The sequence below is a fragment of the Mobula hypostoma genome, chromosome 14, assembly GCF_963921235.1.
Source record: "Mobula hypostoma chromosome 14, sMobHyp1.1, whole genome shotgun sequence".
Taxonomy (NCBI): Eukaryota; Metazoa; Chordata; class Chondrichthyes; order Myliobatiformes; family Myliobatidae; genus Mobula; species Mobula hypostoma.
In genome coordinates, this window is record NC_086110.1 from 59,440,794 (window position 1) to 59,462,040 (window position 21,247).

At 43.7% G+C, this 21,247-nt stretch overlaps 1 protein-coding gene across 1 annotated transcript in view; it reads right to left on the reverse strand.

Moving 5' to 3' along the window:
- The window catches only part of dusp22a (dual specificity phosphatase 22a), a 214,405-nt gene that overhangs the window by 26,894 nt on the left and 166,264 nt on the right, over window positions 1-21,247 (reverse strand). The window contains exons 6-7 of the mRNA XM_063067501.1: window positions 15,797-15,871; window positions 15,513-15,684 (exon numbers count right to left, since the gene is read on the reverse strand). Of these exons, the coding sequence (XP_062923571.1) occupies window positions 15,513-15,684; window positions 15,797-15,871 (247 nt within the window). The remainder of the gene's footprint in view (window positions 1-15,512; window positions 15,685-15,796; window positions 15,872-21,247) is intronic.

Consider the following 21,247-nt stretch of genomic DNA (forward strand, 5'->3'; position numbering starts at 1 on the left):
CAGAATGCAATAGAAGTTGAAAAGTTTGTTAATTATAGCAAATTCACATATTGAACCAGGGAGACACAATTTTAACTCCTTCAAACTCAATAGGTTGTTAAGAAGCAAGAAGTAACAACGGTATTAACAACCAAAGTATTTGGTAAATGTTTGAAGAGCATCATTGTTGGCAGGGTATCTTCGAGATGTAGCACTATAGTTCTCCTGTCTGGCAGACAAGAATCCTGGGATGCTGTGGATGTAACTCATAACTTTAGCCAAAGGCAAATCCGAAAGGCTGTCCAAATAAAGATTGCCACAATGCGAAATACTTATTCCAACCTAGAGAAGGACAATTCATGGCAACCCTAGAAACATAATAACACACACAAATTGCTGGAGGAACTCAGCAGGCCAGGCAACATCTACAGAAAAGAGTAAACGGCTGATGTTTTGGCCGAGATCCTGCATCAGGACTGCATGGATTTCCAGCATCTGCAGATTTTCTCAAGTTTTTGTTAGAAAAGTAGTGATCATCCTTCTAACTATAGAATGGACCACTCAGACTGATATATAAATGAAGTAAATAATAAAAGGTATATCTGATTACTATCTGCCCTACATATTGTAAACATAACCCACAATGTTACAGGTACATTTTTGGATATTCCATTCCCAAGGAGGTATCAAGTCTGCTTTGTGGATCAACCACCACTATATAAACAGTCCAGTTTCCATTTTTCATTAAACCGGTTTGAACATCCTCCTTCACTCTAAAACAGGGTTTCCCAATCTGGGTTGCACAGACCATTTGCTTAATGGTATTGGTCTATGGCATAAAAAAGGTTGAAACTTCTGCTCTAAAGTCTAGAAGGTCTTTATATAATAGACAACTCCTCAGAATGATTCACCAGTCCAATTTCTATGGACTCATTTTTGAATTCTTAAGACATTGTAATAAGACGTGAAACATTTATGGGAGTCTAATAGTTTTAGATGATTTGCTATTCCTCCAGCTGTAGGGTATTATAATTTGCAATTTGACCCAATTTAGTTGAGTTTTTCTGAGATACCCGAGGGGGATTGATGAAGGTAAGGTGATAGATATTGGATTATATAGACTTTCATAAGGTCTTACATGGTAGGATGATGTAAAAGGTTAAAGCATATGGGATCAAAGTGGATCCAAAATTGGCTTGAAGATAGGAAGCACAGGATAGTGGTTGGATGAATAATTTTCTGATTGGAAGCTGTCAGCACTGGTGTACCACATGGATTGTAGCCAGGGCCTTTGCTGTTTGTGATATATTAGCAATGTAGATATGAACACAGAAGTAATGATTAGTAAGACTGCAGGTGACACAAAAATGGTGGTGTTGTGGACAGTGAGGAAGGTTGTCTAACACTAAAATACCATATAAATCAGTTGGAAAAGTGGGTGGAGCATTGGCAGGTGGAACTTAATTCTGACAAGTACAAGATGATTTATTTGGGAAGTCAAATAGGTATAGGACATACAGTATACAGTACTACATATACTGCTAAGGAATGCCAAAGAACACAGAGAACTAGGGGTCCAAATCCATTGTTCTTTTAAGTGACAATATAGACAGATGGGATGGTAAGAAAGGCAAACAACATGCTTATCTTCAAAGGTTGGGATAAGAATATAAGTGCTTGGACATTATGTTGCAACTTCACAAAACTTTATATTGGCCCAAAGCATTGACTGTTCATTCCTCTCCAAAGATACTGCTTGACCTGTGGAGTTCCGAGAGCGTTTTGTGTGTGTTACTCTATATTTCCAGCATCTGCAGAATCTCTTGTGCTCACAAAACACTAGTTAGGTTGCAATGAATTCTGTATGCAGTTCAGGTCCCCACATGAATAGGAAAGCTGTAATTACAATGGGGAGAGAGTTGACATTCAACACGATGTTGCCTGGATGGCAGTTCCCTAGTTATGGGCAGAAAATGGATAATCTGGCCATGTTTTCTCTATAGCACAGGAGGCTAAGGTATGGACTTGACAGAAACATAAAAGCTTTTGAGAAACATAGTACAGCAGATAATCAAAATTATTTTCCCACATTAGATGCATCAAAAAAACAACACAGCATAGACTTAATGGTAGAAGCAGAAGATTTAAGGGGGAGATTAGGGATTTTTTTTACTAAAAAGAGAGCAACTGATATCCGGAGACCACTGCCAGAGATGGTGGTGGAATCAGATACAATCACTATGTTTAAGAGGCATTTATACACACACTTAAATAGGCATGGCACAGAAGGATGTGGTCCTAGTGGATGCTGGTTAATGGGACTAGTACAAGTGGGCAAAATGGTTGATATGGACATGGTGGGTTGAAGAGATTGTTTCTATGCTCTAAAACTGTATGACTTTTAAATCATTTTCAGATTGAGAGTCATCATCTTACTCTTTCAAAACTCTTTAAATGGCAATGACATTTTCCCTGCATTTTTACCTGTTCTCAGCAATTTCAATAATATTAAACTATTCCCGTTCCAACATGTCAATCTATGGCCTCCTCTTGTGCCAAGGTGAGGCCACCTTCAGGTTGAAGGAGCAACACCTAATATTCCATCTGAGTATCCTCCAGCCTGATGGCATGAATATAGATTTCTCCTTCCGGTGAACAAATTTTCCCCCAACCCTTTCCTCTATTACCCACTCTGACCTTTCACTTCTTCTCATCAGCCTATCACTACCCCCTGGGTCCCCTCCTCCTTCCCTTTCTCCTGTTGTCCACTCTCCTCTCCTATCAGATTCTTTCTTCTCCAACCTTTGACCTTTTCCATCCACCTGGCTTCACCTATCACCTTCCAGCTAGCCTCGTTCCCCTCCCTCACCGTATTGTTCTGCCATCTTTCCCCCTCCTTCTCAGTCCTGATGAAGGGTCATGGCATGAAACATCGACAGGTACTGCCTGACCTGCTGAGCTCCTCCAGCATTTTGTCTGGGTTGTTTTTGATTTCCAGCATCTACAGACATTGTTGTGATTGAGCTCCTCAGCTGGATGCACTGAAAACAGAACAGTTCTTTTTTCAACACTCCAAAATAGCCTACCATTCAGGATTGTAATGAGCTGTCAGTCCTACACAAACATGAACTCAACATTGTGTTCCTGATGCTGGATCTAAGGCTGTTTTGAACAACTCAAACTGCGGTTGATTTTTTTTGTTAAAAATGCTTGTGCTCTGCAAACATGGTTCATATTTCTCAAATCAAAACTAGAAGAAAATGCTTAATCTAGTTCCCAGTATCAGAAATTCCTTGTTAGATCGTGATAGGTACACCTTCAAGTAAACACAGCTCATAAAGCCTAATAGCTTATTTGTAACCCTTCAATATCCTGATGACCTCTATCATGTACTGCTAAAGTCTCTCAACTTCAGTTAATAAAGAGCTGCAAAACGGCCATTCAGCCCTTGAGTTTGTTGCGTCATTCAATCTGGTCATTGTTTATCTTTGACTTCAGTGAACCTTAACCTCTAAATATCAACCTCAATGTACTTATAATTTCTAAAGAGTATACTTATCTGAAAAAGAATCCAGTGCTTTCCCTGTATATACCGTGGCATGTAGAAGTTTGGGCACCCCTGGTCAAAATCTGTTACTGTGAGTAGAAGATGAACTGATCTCCAAAAGTCATAAAGTTAAAGATGAAACATTCTTTTCAACATTTTAAGCAAGATTAGTGTATTATTTTTGTTTCGTACAATTTTAGAGTGGGAAAAAAGGAAAGGAGCACCATACATAAATTTGGGCACCCCAAGAGATTTGAGTTCTCAGTTAACTTTTACCAAGGTCTCAGACTTTAATTAGTTTGTTAGGGCTATGGCTTGTTCACAGGCATTGTTAGGAAAGGCCAGGTGATGCAAATTTCAAAGCTTTATAAATACCCTGACTCCTCAAACCTTGTCCCAACAATCAGCAGCCATGGGCTCCTCTAAGCAGCTGCCTAGCACTCTGAAAATTAAAATAAATTATGCCCACAAAGCAGAAGGCTATAAGAAGATAGCAAAGCATTTTCAGGCAGCCGTTTCCTCAGTTCGTAAAGTGATTAAGAAATGGCAGTTAACAGGAACGGTGGAGGTTAAGTTGAGGTCTGGAAGATCAAGGAAACTTTCCTGGAGAACTGCTTGTAGGATTGCTAGAAAGGCAAATGAAAACCCCCGTTTGACTGCAAAAGACCTTCAGGAAGATTTAGCAGACTCTGGAGTGGTGGTACACCGTGCTACTGTGGAGCGACACCTGCACAAATATGACCTTCATGGAAGAGTCATCAGAAGAAAACCTTTCCTGCATCCTCACCACAAAATTCAGCGTCAGAAATTTGCAAAGGAACATTGAAACAAGCCTGATGCATTTTGGAAACAAGTCCTGTGGACTGATGAAGTTAAAATAGAACTTTTTGGCTGCAATGAGCAAAGGTATGTTTGGAGAAAAAAGGGTGCAGAATTTCATGAAAAGAACACCTCTCCAACTGTTAAGCATGGGGGTGGATCGATCATGCTTTGGGCTTGTGTTGCAGCCAGTGGCATGGGGAACATTTACTAGTAGAGGGAAGAATGAATTCAATTAAATACCAGCAAAATCTGGAAGCAAACATCACACCGTCTGTAAAAAAAGCTGAAGATGAAAAGAGGATGGCTTCTAAAACAGGATAATGAACCTAAACACACCTCAAAATCCACAATGGACTACCTCAAGAGGCGCAAGCTGAAGGTTTTGCCATGGCCCTCACAGTCCCCCGACCTAAACATCATCGAAAATCTGTGGATAGACCTCAAAAGAGCAGTGCATGCAAGACAGCCCAAGAATCTCACAGAACTAGAAGGCTTTTGCAAGAAAGAATGGGCAAAAATCCCCCAAACTAGAATTGAAAGACTCTTAGCTGGCTACAGTAAGTGTTTACCAGCTGTGATACTTGCCAAAGGGGGTGTTACTAAGTACTGATCATGCAGGGTGCCCAAACTTTTGCTTCAGGCCCTTTCATTTTTTGTTATTTTGAAACTGTAAAAGATGGAAATAAAAAAGTTTTCTTGCTTAAAATATTAAAGAAATGTGTCATCTTTAACTTTATGCCTTTTGGAAATCAGGTCATATTTTACTTACTTAGCTATTCACAGTAACAGACATTTTGAACGGGGTGCCCAAACCTTTGTATGTCACTATATAATGAATAATCTCTTCTTGGGCTTCCAGCTGGGTACAGGTATCAATTTTAACTGACATTTCAATGACAAACTCTGCCACCTTCAGCAGGGATGATGCCTGGACATGTCTAGTCTGATGGTGTTTATACCCCCATCGTCCATCCCTCCTGTTTGGTTAGTCCTCATCCAATTATTATTCTGCTGTCCCACCTTGCTTACAGCTGAATTCCAGTTCTTACTTAGTGCTAAATGTTCGTCTTACAGCACAGGAGGTGTATCCTTTTGGGTTACTTGGAGACATCAGCCGGTAGTAGAACATTTCATTTGCAATGGCCATAGGATTGACTTTGATGGTACAAATCTACTGTGCTGTGCAAATGGCTTTTGAGACCGCTTTATGAAGGAAACCATTGAAATAAAATCAGAGGAAAAGAATTTTAACAAAGACGATTGTAAACAAGGTGGGACAGTGGAAACCTGATTGGATGAGGACGAGCCAGTCAGGAGGGATGGGCAACAGGGGAATATATACCACCAGACTAGCCATGCCCAGGCATCATCCCTGATGAAGATGGCAGAGTTTGTCATCAAAGCATTGGTTAAAATTGATACCTATACTCGGCTGGAAGCACAAGAAGAGATTATTTATTATATATACAGGGAAAGCACTGGATTCTTTTTCAGATAAATATACTTTTTAGAAATTATAAGTACATTGAGGTTGATATTTAGAGGTTAAGGTTTACTGAAGTCAAAGATGAACAATGACTAGATTGAATGACGGAACAAACTCAAGGGCTGAATGGCCGTTTGCAGCTCTTTATTGACTGAAGTTGAGAAACTTTAGCAGTACATGATAGAGGTCATCAGGATATTGAAGGGTTACAAATAAGCTGTTAGTCTTTATGGGCTGTATTTACTCAGAGGTGTACCTGCCACGATCTAACAAGGAATTTCTGATACTGGGAACTAGATTAAGTATCTTCTTCTAGTTTTGATTTGAGAAATATGAACCACGTTTGCAGAGCACAAGCATTTTTAACCAAAAAAAAATCAACCGCAGTTTGAGTTGGTCAAAACAGCCTTAGATCCAGCATCAGGAACACAGTGTTGAGTTCATGTTTGTGTAGGACTGACAGCTCATTACAATCCTGAATGGTAGGCTATTCTGGAGTGCTGAAAAAAGAACTGTTCTGTTTTCAGTGCATCCAGCTGAGGAGTTCAAACACAAAAATGTCTGTAGATGTTGGAAATCTAAAGCAACGCAGACAAAATGCTGGAGGAGCTCAGCAGGTCAGGCAGTACCTGTCGATGTTTCGTGCCACAACCCTTCATCAGGACTGAGAAGGAGGGGGAAAGATGGCAGAATAAAACGGTGGGGGAGAGGAACAAGGCTAGCTGGAAGGTAATAGGTGAAGCCAAGTGGGTGGAAAAGGTCAAAGGTTGGAGAAGAAAGAATCTGATAGGAGAGGAGAGTGGACAACAGGAGAAAGGGAAGGAGGAGGGGACCCAGGGGGTAGTGATAGGCTGATGAGAAGAAGTGAAAGGTCAGAGTGGGTAATAGAGGAAAGGGTTGGGGGAAAATTTGTTCACCGGAAGGAGAAATCTATATTCATGCCATCAGGCTGGAGGATACTCAGATGGAATATTAGGTGTTGCTCCTCCAACCTGAGGGTAGCCTCACCTTGGCACAAGAGGAGGCCATAGATCGACATGTTGGAACGGGAATAGTTTAATATTATTGAAATTGCTGAGAACAGGTAAAAATGCAGGGAAAATGTCATTGCCATTTAAAGAGTTTTGAAAGAGTAAGATGATGACTCTCAATCTGAAAATGATTTAAAAGTCATACAGTTTTAGAGCATAGAAACAATCTCTTCAACCCACCATGTCCATATCAACCATTTTGCCCACTTGCACTAGTCCCATTTACCAGCATCCACTAGGACCACATCCTTCTGTGCCATGCCTATTTAAGTGTGTGTATAAATGCCTCTTAAACATAGTGATTGTATCTGATTCCACCACCATCTCTGACAGTGTTCTGTGGATATCGGTCGCTCTCTTTTTAATAAAAAAAATACCCCTAATCTCCCCTTTAAATCTTCGGCCTCTACCGTTAAGTCTACACTACATTGTTTTTTGATGCATCTAATGTGGGAAAATAATTCTGATTATCTGCTGTACTATGCTTCTCACAATCTTATATGTTTCTGTCAAGTCCATACCTTAGCCTCCTGCGCTACAGAGAAAACATGGCCAGATTATCCATTTTCTCCCCGTAACTAAGGAACTGCCATCCAGGCAACATCGTGTTGAATATCAACTCTCTCCCCATTGTAATTACACCTTTCCTATTCACGTGGGGACCTGAACTGCACATAGAATTCATTGCAACCTAACTAGTGTTTTGTGAACACAAGAGATTCTGCAGATGCTGGAAATACAGAGTAACACACACAAAACGCTTTGGGAACTCCACAGGTCAGGCAGTATCTTTGGAGAAGAATGAACAGTCGATGTTTTGGGCCAATACAACGTTTTGTGAAGTTGCAGCATGATGTCAAAGCGCATATATTCTTATCCCAACCTTTGAAGATAAGCATGTTGTTTGCCTTTCTTACCATCCTGTCTGTCTATGTTGTCACTTAAAAGAACAATGGATTGGGACCTCTAGTTCTCTATGTTCTTTGGCATTCCTTAGCAGTATAGGTAGTGCTGTATACTGTATGTCCTATACCTATTTGACTTCCCAAATGAATCACCTTGCGCTTGTCAGAATTAAGTTCCACCTGCCAATGCTCCACCCATCTTTCCAACTGATTTTTGCAGTATTGTATTATTAGACAACCTTCCTCACTGTCCACAACACCACCATTTTTGTGTCACCTGCAGTCTTACTAATCATTTCTTCTGCGTTCATATCCAAATTGCTAATATATCACAAACAGCAAAGGCCCTGGCTACAATCCATGTGCTACACCAGTGCTGACTGACTTCCAATCTGAAAATCATCCATCCAACCACTATCCTGTGCTTCCTATCTTCAAACCAATTTTGGATCCACTTTGATCCCACATGGCTTAACCTTTTGCATCAACCTACCATGCAAGACCTTATGAAAGTCCATATATTCCAATACCTATCACCTTACCTTCATCAATCACCCCAGGTTATCTCACAAAAACTCAACTAAATTGAGTCAAATTGAAAATTGTAATATCCTACAGTTGGAGGAATAGCAAATCATCTAAAACTATTAGTTTCCCATAAATATTTCATGTCTTATTACAATGTCTTAAGGATTCAAAAATGAGTCCATAGAAATTGGACTGGTGAATCATTCTGAGCTTTTCTCTATTGTAAAGTTTTAGACTTTAGAGCAGAAGTTTCAACCTTTTTTAGGCCATAGACCAATACCATTAAGCAAATGGTCCGTGGACCCCAGATTGGGAAACCCTGTTTTAGAGTGAAGGAGGATGTTCAAACCGGTTTAATGAAAAATGGAAACTGGGCTGTTTATATAGTGGTGGTTGATCCACAAAGCAGATTTGATACCTCCTTGGAAATGGAATATCCAAAAATGCACCTGTAACATTGTGGGTTATGTTTACAATATGTAGGGCAGATAGTAATCAGATATACCTTTTATTATTTACTTCATTTATATATCAGTCTGAGTGGTCCATTCTATAGTTAGAAGGATGATCACTACTTTTCTAACGCAAACATGAGAAAATCTGCAGATGCTGGAAATCCATGCAGTCGTGATGCAGGATCTCAGCCAAAATATCAGCCGTATACTCTTTTCTGTAGATGCTGCCTGGCCTGCTGAGTTCTTCCAGCATTTTGTGTGTGTTATTATGTCTCTAGGGCTGCCATGAATTGTCCTTCTCTAGGTTGGAGTAAGTACTTTGCTATGTGGCAATCTTTATTTGGACAGCCTTTCAGATTTGCTTTTGGCTGAAGTTATGAGTTACATCCACAGCATCCCAGGATTCTTGTCTGCCAGACAGGAGAACTGTAGTGCTACATCTCGAAGATACCCTGCCAACAATGATGCTCTTCAAACATTTACCAAATACTTTGGTTATTAATACAGCTATTGAGTTTGAAGGAGTTAAAAGTGTGTCTCCCTGGTTCAATATGTGAATTTGCTATAATTAACAAACTTTTCAACTTCTATTGCATTCTGAATAGGTCCTTAAGAATGGTGAAGAAAGCTTATCAGAAAGAGTTTGGAGTGAAGAGCTGGAATCCTATTAGAGAGCTTTAGTGAAACCATACCTGGTGTTTCCAACACAGCTTTGGTCTTGTTATTTAAGAGTTATATTCTTGCACTGCAGGCAGAGCGGAAGAGATTCATTTATTTGATTAAGTTTACTTGATTAAGCAGGATGGGCCTGTACACAACAGATTTCAGATGAATGAAGGGTGATCTGACTGAAGTTTATGAAAACCTGATGGGGCTTGGCAACGTTGATGTTGAGAGGGTGTCTGACCTCATGGGGTAACCTAGAACAAGGTTTGGCACAGTTTCATCCATTAACATGGAGCAGGAGATGCCACTCTCCAAAGGTTGTGAAGTTTTGGAATTCTCTCTCCCATAATACTAGTGGTTACTGAGAATTTTCAGGACTAAGATGAATTTTTGAACGATAGAGGAATTGGGAGTTTGCAAGGTCGGCAGATAATTGGTCAGATCAGCCATGATCTCACTGAATGGTGCCTAGGGTAGAACTATCTCCTGTTCTTGCTGCTGATGTTCTTCATTATTTCTTGAAAGGCCATAAATAACATAACCCTATATCGGGAGGAGATAAGTTAATACATTTACCTTCTGTTTCATGATGCTTATTGTCATTTTAAGTCTATTACTAACAAAGATCAATATAAAGCACCGGTGGCAGTTGGAGATGCGTCTCTACCGAAGAAGGTGTAAGGTGCTCCTTCCTTCTGCTGGCCTGCAGGTCACCCTTGGGCAAGGTATAGCACCTGCTTAACCACCCGCCCCCACCCCCCAATCCCCACTGTTCTGGGTCACCTGAAGCCATAGGAGCAGGTGGTGGATGTTTGAATGAGCAGCTGGTGCAGATCACAAGTTCTGATCATGCAACCACTGATGCCAGGCAGACAACCTCTGAAGAGTATTGATAATGGCTGGGGTCAATCGTCTCATGAAGACACTGCCCAAAAAAAAGGTGATGGTAAACTACTTCTGTAGAAAAATTTGCCAAGAACAATCATGGAATGACCATGATCACCCACGTCATATGGCACGGCACATAACGAACAAACGAGTATACTGTAGAAACCTGATTGGATGAGGACTAACCAATCAGGAGGGATGGATGATGGGGGTATAAATACCACCAGACTAGACATGTCCAGGCATCATCCCTGCTGAAGGTGGCAGAGTTTGTCATTGAAACGTCAGTTAAAATTGATACCTGTACCCAGCTGGAAACCCGAGATAATTTATTTGTAGTATACCTATTTCTTTGTCTTCTTCTTGGGTGAGAGCATCTCTTCTAATTTCAGTTCTGAATGGCCAGCCTGTTACTCTGAGACTATGAGCCCTGATTCTGGCCACTCCTGCATTTGGGAACACCAATTCCCCATCGACCTTGTCAGTCATGTTAGAAATTTGTTAGTTTCTATTAGATCACCTTTTGTTCTTCCATCTCAAGAAGATATAATCTCATCTTTCTAAGAAAATCTCAAAACTTCAAACATTGCCTCTTCCAATGATTGCTTTTAACCTCTTGTAGCTGAGACTTTATTGGTCTGACAGCTTTTGGAGTATTGTGAGCATCTTTGGGCCCCTTATCTAAGAAAGGATGTGCTGGTGTTAGACAGGATCCAGAGGAAGTTCATGAGAAATGTAAGAGTTAGCAAATGAGGAGTATTTGAAGACTCTAGGCTTGTACTCACTGGAGCTTAGAAGAATAGGGGAGTGGTGGGATTTCATTGACACCTACCAAATATTGAAAGCAACACACGCAAAATGCTGGAGGAACTCAGCAGGCCAGGCAGCATCTATGGAAAAGAGTACAGACGATGCTTTAGGCCAAGACCCTTCAGTAGGACTGGAGAAAAAAAGACGAACAGTCGGAGTTAAAAGCTGGGGGGAGGGGAGGAAGAAAGACAAGGTGATAGTTGAAACTGGGAGGGGGAGGGATGAAGTAAAGAGCCGCAAGTTGATTGGTTAAAGCAATACGGGGCTGGAGATGATGGAATCTAATAGGAGAGGACAGAAGGTCATGGAGGAAGGAAAAAGGGGGAGGAACACCAAAGAGAGACAATGGGCAGACAAGAAGAAAAGGTGAGGGAGGGAAGAGGGGATGTGGAATAAAGAAGGGTGAGGGATCATTACCGCAATTTCGAGAAACAATGTTCATGCCATCAGGTTCGAGGCTACCAGGTGATGAGACCACACTCCAGTTGGAGGAGCAGCAACTTATATTCCATCTGGGTAGCCTCCAAACTGATGACATGAACATCGATTTCTCAAACTTCCAGTAATGGCCCCCTTCTCTTTCTCTATTCCCCATCCCCTTTTCACTCTCTCACTTTATCTCCTTGCCTACCTACTTCCTCCCTTTGGTGCTCCTCCCTCTTTTTCTTTCTTCCCTGGTCTTCGGTCCTCTCCTATTAGATTCCACTTTCTCCAGCCCTGTATCCCTTTCACCAATCAACTTCCCAGCTCTTTACTTCACCCCTCCCCACTTCTAGTTTCATCTCTGACCTTGTATTTCTTCCTCCCCTCCCCCCTGGCTCTGACTCCTTGTCTTTTTTTCTCCAGTCCTCTTGAAGGGTTAGAGCTGAAATATTGGCTATATTCTTTTCCATAGATGCTGCCTGGCCTGCTGAGTTCCTCCAGCATTCTGTGTGTGTGTTGCTTGGATTTCCAGCATCTGCAGATTTTCTCGTGTTTGTGATCAAATATTGAAAGGACTAGACAGAGTGGGTGTGGAGAGGAAGTTTCCAACACTGATAGCTCTAGGACCAGAGGGCACAGACTCATAATACAAGGACATCCTTTCAGAACAGAGATGGAGAGGACTTTCTTTAGCCAGGAGGGTGGTGAACATGTGGAATTCATTGCCACAGGCGGCTGTGGAGGCCAAGTGATTGCGTATATTGAAAGTGGACATTGATAGGTTGTTAATTAGTAAGGGCATCAAAGGTTACGGGAAGAGGTAAGAGAATGGGGGATGACAGTGATAATAAGTCAGTCATGATCGAATGGTGGAGTAGACTCAATGAGCCAACGGCCTAATTTTGTGCCTTATAGTCTTGTGGTCTTATGGAATCATTTTCCTTACAACCAAGGAGCTGAATACCTTGATGGGACTTCTAACAATCAGAATTCACACAAACCTAGATCCTGGTGTACCTTCTTTCTCACCAGAAGTGAAGCTCAGATTATGAATGGAGTAGACCAATATTAAATATCAAATAAACAAGACAAGCATTTAGGTAAATTACTATACTTCCAAAGCCTGATTCTGATTTGCACAGCAGGGAAGTTAAGGGTTATGGGGAAAAGGCATATAGGTGGATCCAGGTCTACAGCCAGATCCTGTTGAATGCTTGATAGGCCTGAAGGACTACTCCTGCTCCTATTTCTCATGTTCTTTTGTTCCTTCTGAGGTAGCTAAAGGATCTTTCCTCACAGTAAAACACAGCTTGTCCTCACAACTATTTTAATTTCACCCAAAAAAATCATTACTTTCCATACTAATACAAAGAGAGGAGAGCAAAGTAGCATGGCTATTTGGCTGCTGCCTTGCATTTCCGTATGGACAAGTCCAATCCCGATCTCACGCATGTCCTGTGTGGAGTCTGCACATTCTCCCTGTGATTGTGTGAGAGATTCCTCTAAGTGCGCCAATTTCCTCCAAAGTCTCAAAGATGGGGCTGGTAGGTTAACTGGCCACTGTGAAGTGCCTCTAATGTGTGGCTAAAGGTCAATGCTGGAGATGAAGGAGTTAATGTGTAGAGAATAATAAAAATGAGAATAATATAAGAGAGAGAGAGAGAGAGAGAGAGAGAGAGAGAGAGAGAGATGGAGAGATAGAGATAGGGAGAGAGAGAGAGAGAGAAAGATTGATTGATAAATAAATAAAGAAAGGAAGAAAGAAAGAAAGAAACACCTGCACTTAAATTAGCCCACTAATTGTTAAACTGCTTGGAATGGCTCCATGAATCCCATGCATACATAAGAAAACTGCAAAAACTGCGTAATAATGGCGAAAGTTTCCTGTGCCTATCCCTTCTCCAGGTTAAATAATCCACAGGAAGCTGCCGTTTACTGATTTCAAACATTGGCTTCCTGGCTTAATTAATACATTAGTACTCAATGAATGTTGAACACAAAAGTTAAATTCAGGAATCTGGAGCCAGTCGGCCATCTTTGAGATCTTAGTGGGGACATTAAACAGAATTTAATGTATAGTATTTGTATGCAAAGAATGTTGTATGTCTACTCATTCTACAAAAACAATATCATGTTGGTTACATCTCTTAAAGTCCTCATAACTATACAGTACTTATTCTAAGACTCTCTGTAAAATAGTGCCAAGAAATGTAGTTAATTTCCAACTGTGCTTGTTTGAGGCATTGCTACATCACACTGTATCACGGATTGTGCAAGTTCAAAGTTCAAAGTGCCAGGTGTTGGTTAGATCAATTAAAACAAAATGTTTGCATCTTTGATGAGAATCTCCATTACTTGGGATATAAAAACAGACAATGCAGGGAAAACTTAGCAGGTTGGGCAGCATCTATGGAAATTTCAACACTTCAGGTTGAAGACACTTCATCGGAATTAGAAGAGAGAAGCGAGTTAGTTTTAAACTGTAGAGAGAGTGAAAGGAGGTATATAGAGAAAAGGGAAAATCTGTGATATCATGAGGCCAAGATCACACCCTGGTTAGATATTCCCATTGTTCTGATTTCTCCAAAGCAGAGAGAGGCTTTGATCATATATCAAAGTTCAAAGTAATTTCTTTTATTTTCCTAACCACTGGATTCATCCCTCCACTCCAGGATAGAGCAACAACAGAATTTCATAAGGCTCACCTTCTGTCCCTCCAGTGTCCACATTCATTGGATCATCCTTTGCAACTTCTGCCAGTTTCGATGAGATTCCACCATCCGGCATAACTTCCCCTCAACTTTCCTTTCAGCATTTCAAAGGGACCCACTTTCTTCACAGGTTCCTGATCCACCAACCACTCCCTTCCTTCCAGCACTTTTCCATGAACCATAGGAGATGCTACCCCTGCCATTTCAGATCCTCCCTTCCCACCATCCCAGAACATATACTGTCCTTCCAAATGAAGCAATGATTCACGTACTTTTTCCAATCTAGTGCACAGCATTTGCTGATCAAAATGGGGTTTCTCTACACTGGAGAAACCAAGTAGAGATTGGATGATTCCTTTGATAGGCACCTTAGATTAGTCCACATGGGCAATCCTGGGCTTCTAATTGACTGCCACTTTAATCCTCCATCCCATTTCCACTCTGAGCTACCTGTGGCCTCCTGCACTACTAATGAGGCCAAGGTTAGCCTAAGGGGCAGCAACTCATCTTCTGTTTGGTCACACTGCAACTTTCTGGTTTCAATATCAATCCCTGTGACTTCAGCTGACTCACTTTCTCTGCCCGTCAGGTTTTCATCTCCAATAGTTGCTCAGATTTTCATTCTCCATTAATACCACATGACCAGTTGAGTATGTGCTAGAGTCCCACTTTTCCACCATTTTCTGTCCCTTCGGCAGTATTTTCACTCTCCTTTTCTCCCATCCCATAGAATTCTGTCAGCTTTTTCTCTCTAACTGTCCACATTAACTGATCAGCTAGGTAACCTCTAGAATTTACCCCTAGGTAATCCTGACTTCACCCTATCAAACATTCCCTTTGCCTCATTCATCTCATCCTAGCCTTTGCTGCAACTTAACATTATCCTGTTCTTTTCCCTCTCTCCCAGTTGTCTTTGACCTAAGCAACAACCCTGTTTCTCTTTCCACAGATGCAGCCTGACTTGCTGAGTGTTTCCAACATTTTCTGTTTTTATTTCAGATTTTCCGCATCTGCATTTATTTTCCATTGTTAAACAACTGGAAGCATAGTTGAAGGTAAACTAAGTGCATTAAGACCTTTTTCCCTCTGACAGTTCTTTTACAATGATTGAATGAAGCAGTATTATCCATGTTTTCCAACAATTACTGATGTGCATTATAGTACACATAAAAAGGCACACAAATTCATAGACAACATCTGACTTCCATCACATTTTCTGCCCTCAGAGATGCCAGTTCATTGGTCCCCAAGTTATGCTTACCTCTTTTACAAGAGTTGCCTCGAACTCTTGGAGCTGTTGCTGGAAGCTAATGTTTGGGTTGGCGTACGATCGGACAGACTTCACTGCGAACAAACACTCCTCCCAGCTGTAATCAGTCACCGTCATGAGGTAAGCCACCACCATGGTTGTGCTGCGTGAAACTCCAGCCAAGCTGTGCCGCAAGGAGCAGTGGAATGATAAAGAGAAAAATGCTGAATAATATGCCTTAACATAACATTACACGAAGAAAACAAAGCAAACATGGATTGAGACGTGGCACCTACCAATGGACAATGCATCCTCCACCATGAATTCGACTTTCATGGATAAACTTGATACATTCCTTAAAGTATTGTATCCTAAAAATATAAATCAGTGAAGCATTACTTTATTTTTCACACACAAGAGATGCAGAATACATGAACAGAAGAGTTAGTCCAGAAGCTTTTAAAATACTTTATAATCTGCACCATAGTACAGTATAAAGTTCTAGTAATCTCATCACAGGAATTGAATCAAAATAGAAACAGATTTCAGAATGGACAATGAACCAGTCCATGAACACTATAACACTAGCTCACTATTTTTACAGTACTGTGCAAATATATATATATAGAGCTAGGGTGCCTATGACTTCTGCACAGTACTGTATTTGTCAATGTGGAGCGGAAGAATGAGTTTGTAAATCTGGTGTTTGCAAAGGAGGTTGAGAATGGCAAGGGTGGACCGCCAGGGAAGGGATGCGGGACAGGTGCCATACCCTGCCCTGAGTCACCAGGCAAGGTCACTTGATTCCAAACAATTGGTTTATCAATCATTACAGAGTGCTTCCCGCTCCCTCCCCTCTCCCTCCCCCTTTTCCCAACCGTGATTCCCCTCTCCCTGTCCCCTTCCCACTCTCAGTCCATATGGAGACTCATATCAGGATCAGGTTTATCATCACTCACATATGTCATGAAATTTGTTTTTTTTCTTGCACGTGGCCAAGTGGTTAAGGCATTGGACTAGCGACCTGAAGGTCATGAGTTCGAGCCCCAGCCGAGGCAGCGTGTTGTGTCCTTGAGCAAGGCACTTAACCACACAGTGCTCTGCGACGACACTGGTGCCAAGCTGTATTGGCTCTTGCCCTTCCCTTGGACAACATTGGTGTCGTGGAGAGGGGAGACTTGCAGCATGGGCAACTGCTGGTCTTCCATACAACCTTGCCCAGGCCTGCGCCCTGGAGAGTGAAGACTTCCCAGGTGCAGATCCATGGACTCGCAAGACTAACGGATGCCTTTACTTACTCATTTTTGCAGAAGCAGCAGCAGTACAGTGTAATATATAAGATTACTACAGTACTGTGCAAAAGTCTTAGGCATGTATATACTCCAGCAGTTGATGATTACTGGGCCAAATCTCAATGAAATTGGTATCATTTCGAGGTTATGGAGGAACAGCCGAAGGAATCATTGCCAGTGGCACCATCAAAGCGATGGGTAAATAGTCACACTGCCTTGTGTTGCCTTGGGAAAGGCAAAGGCTAAGGGAGTAAACCCCTACAGAAAATCCCAAGTGGAGTCCTAAGGCGGATGAATTGCTTTCTATGTCACCTTCTGGCAACTCCTGCAGCTGCGCTGGCACCAACTGTACTGGTTCTCCCTTCCCAATGCCAGCAATGCCGAGAGGAGGCTCTTGGCATCAGGGCAGCCCAAGCCCTCCATATCTCCTCGTGCCACCATGGAGAGGACGCTCTATCGAAGTCGCAAGGTATCGGCACAACACAGGAAATGGCGGTTACCTGTTCGAAGCTCGTTCGATTGGCACAGGAAGCGAGCACAAGGGGCCCACTTCTGATGGTGGGAGAGATTGTGGGACCTCACTGGACAGCTACCGCCCACCTCAAGTTGGGCAGCCCCCAGCCCGTAAGGTGCTGTCCCACCACTACTTGCCTGCCCCGCTGGGTGCGTGGGGTTCAGAGTTCACCTCGACAAGCAGGCTGCGAGTCCACGCCAGGCAGAAGGATTAAAACTAGGAAGACGCCAGCTCTTCACCTCGCAAGCTGGAACATCCGGACCATGTGTCCCGGACTGACTGAAGACCTCCTACAGATCGACAATGCCCACAAAGCAGCCGTCATTGACAGGGAGCTCACTGGGCCGAACCTCAACATTGTCTGCCTCCAGGAGACCGGTTTGGCCGATTACAGTTCCAGCAGAGAGTCCAGTTACACCATCTTTTGGCAGGGTCATGAAGATCCAAGGCTGTGTGGGGCTGGTTTTGCAGTAAGAACTCTAACATCGCCACCACAAAACCACCAACAGGCAGAACAGAAATGATCCTTGCTTTCTGCTCAATGTCTCTTTCCAAACGATAAACCTCCTGAGCAATTGTGTCCAAACACTTCGTTCTCCGCAGAGGCCAAAGACCAGTACTACAAAGCCCTGGATGGGGCAATATCCAGAATGCTAAGCACTGAAGGATTGTACCTGCTGGGACACTTCAATGCTAGGTTTGGCGCTGACCACAAAGCATGGCCTTCTTGCCTTGGGCATCATGGCGTTGGCAAGATGAACGAGAATGGGCAGAGATCGTTAGAGCTGTGCTGCCATCATAAACTGAGCATCACCAGCGCGTATTCTCAGTGTAAGGAATGGCACAGGATCTCCTGAACATCTACGGTCCCACCACTGGCATCAGTTCAGCTTTATCAAAACCAGGTGCAGGGACCTGAACAGTGTCCTTGCCACTTGCAGACTGCGACACAGACCATTCCCTTGTTGTCTGTAGAGCGGGGCTAATGCCAAAGGGACTCCATCATTCCAAGACTAAGGGCCGATCTCGCATCAACACCTGCTGTACAGTGACCTCTGACAGAGTACAGCAATTCACAGACGCCTTTGAAGTGGCAATGAGGAACAGTTCTGGTGACCGTACCCCTATTGTCTCCAAGTGGTTGTCTCTATTGGCTCAGCCAAAACTGCATTTGGTAAGAAGGAGCACAAGAACACAGACTGGTACGAAGCGCACTGGGAAGAAATGGAGCAAGTGACTGAGGCCAAGCGAAAAGCCCTGCTGGCCTACAAGCAAGCCTCCTGCACCAGCACACGCGATGCCCTCAGAGCTGCTAGAAACAAGGCACAGCAAGCTGCTCGGCACTGTGCAAACAGCTACTGGCTGAATTTGTGCAGCAAAATCCAATTGCCCGCCAACAGCGGGAATGCAAGAGGGATGTTTGATGGTATCAAGTCAGCAACAGGCCCCTCAGCCACCAAGACAGCCCAATGAAGCTGAAAAGCGGGGCAGTGATCACGGTCCAGAGCGAACAGCTTGAATGTTAGGTTGAGCATTGCCTGGAGCTGTATGCAACCTGGAACTTGGTGATCAAAGCTGCCCTGGAGGCACTGTCTGACTTACTAGCCATGTATGGAAGAGCTCAGCAAAACCATTGACTGTCTCGCAAGTGGGAGCCTCAGGGAAAGGTGGAATTTCCCCAAAGTCTTGACGAGCGGGGAGCCTGCCTTGCTGCATCATCTACATGAGCTTCTATGTCTTTGCTGGGAGAAAGGCCACATCCCCCAAGACGTGCGAGATGCCAAGATTGTCACACTGTACAAGAACAAGGGCGACCGTAGTGGTTGTTACAACATCGTGGCATCTCTCTGCTTAGTATTGTGGGGAAAGTGTTCGCCCACATCGTCTTGGCACGATTCCGGAGCCTTGCATCCAGAGTCCCAGTGCGGGTTCGGAGCAGGCAGGTCTACAGTGGACATGATCTTCTCACTGGACCAGCTGCAGGAGAAGTGTCGAGAGCAGCAGAAGCTGCTGTAGAAGGTCTACATTGATCTGACCAAGGTGTTCAACCTCATCGGCAGAAACACTGTGGACAGCGTTCATTGATCTGACCAAGGTCTTCGACCTCGTCAGCAGAAATGGGGTAGTCATTCAAGCTCCTGCTAAAGATTGGCAGCCTCCCCCGCAAGACTGCGCGGCATCATCTCATCCTTCCGTATGGACATGCACAGCGCTGTCTCACTCAATGGAGCAACTTCCGATGCCTCTCCAGTGAGCAGTGGGGTGAAACGAGGTTGTGTCCGGCCAGCGACCCTCTTTGGAACTACCTTCTCCGTGTTCCCTCACCATACTTTCGCAGACTGCACTGAAGATACCTCCCTTCACGCAGGAGCTGATAGCAAGCTGTTCAACATCGCTCGCTTGTGCTCCGAGACCAAAGTTAGCACAGCCCTCATCCGCGAGGTGCTGTTTGTAGATGATGCAGCATTGACGTCACACACTGAAGGCGGTCTCCAACAGCTGATTAACCGCTTCACCCATGCCTGCGAGGAGCTTGGGCTAACCATTGGTCTGAACTCGACAAACATCATGGTCCAGGGTGTAGAATCTCCCCCAAACATCACCATTGATGGTTGCTGTCTTGATGTAGTTGACTCCTTCACCTATCTTGGTTCGACCATCACCAGCCCCCTGTCCCTCGAAGCAGAGGTGAACAGCAGGATTGCCAAAGCTGCAGCTGCCATGGCCAGGCTGAACAAGAGAGTGTGGAACAAGACAGTGGACAAAGAAGACCAAGCTGAGTGGGGCCAGACATGTGTGCTCAGCACACTCCTCTACACCAGCAAGGCTTGGATGCCATACATCAGCCAAGAGAAGAGGCTAAACTCCTTCCACCTACGCTGCCTCAGGTGCATCTTGCACATCCAGCAAGACAGGATCACCAACACGGAGGTTCTGCAGCGGGCTGACACCTCCAGCATCCACCGACCACTCACCCCCAGTCACCTCAGATGGTTGGGCCACGTCAAACCGATAGACCAGGAACGCATCCCCAAGGACACGCTGCATGGCGAGCGAGTTAGGGTTACCGCCCATGAGGAAGACCCATGCCTCCGCTACAGGGATGTCTGCGAGCGCAACATGAAGCTGGCAGGCATTGACCACAACACGTGGGAGGAAACAGTTGAAGACCGGACAGCATGGAGGGCTGCAGTGTAAAGCGGTGTACAACGTGCTGAGATAGCAGGGACCAACGTGCTCATCGCAAGAGAGCCAGAAGAAAAGCCAGAGCTACATCACCCAGAGCACCTCCCTCCTTCACCTGCAGCCGCTGTGAACGAGACTGTCAGTCTACAGCGGGGATGTACAAGAAAGTGTAAATAACCCCATCTACAATCCCAAGATCCTTCAGAAGAGTGTTATACCATGGTCTCTCGAGACGTACGGATGCCGATGATGAGATGATTATATGCCTAAGACTTTCACACAGTACTGTACCCTTCCACCAACTTTTGTGCCATGTCCTTTTCCAACATGGTCAATAACCACAGGCAATTGGTTAAATGAGAACAGTTGACAAGAACCTTTGTCTTACTCAGACTGTGATGGAAAGCTGGAATTTACTATCTGAAGGGGCAGTGGAGGCGAAAATATTCATGACTTTTAAAGAGTACTTTTATATGTACTTATAGCACCATTGTGGGCACATGGCCAAGTGGTTAAGGCATTCGACTAGCGACCTGAAGGTCATGAGTTCGAGCCCCAGCCGAGGCCTGGTGTTGTGTCCTTCAGCAAGGCACTCAGCTACACAAGTGCCAAGCTGTATCGGTCCTTGCCCTTCCCTTGGACAACTTCAGTGTCGTGGAGAGGGGAGACTTGCAGCATGGGCAACTGCCTGTCTTCCATACAACCTTGCCCAGGCCTGTGCCCTGGAGAGTGCAGATTCATGGTCTCGTAAGACT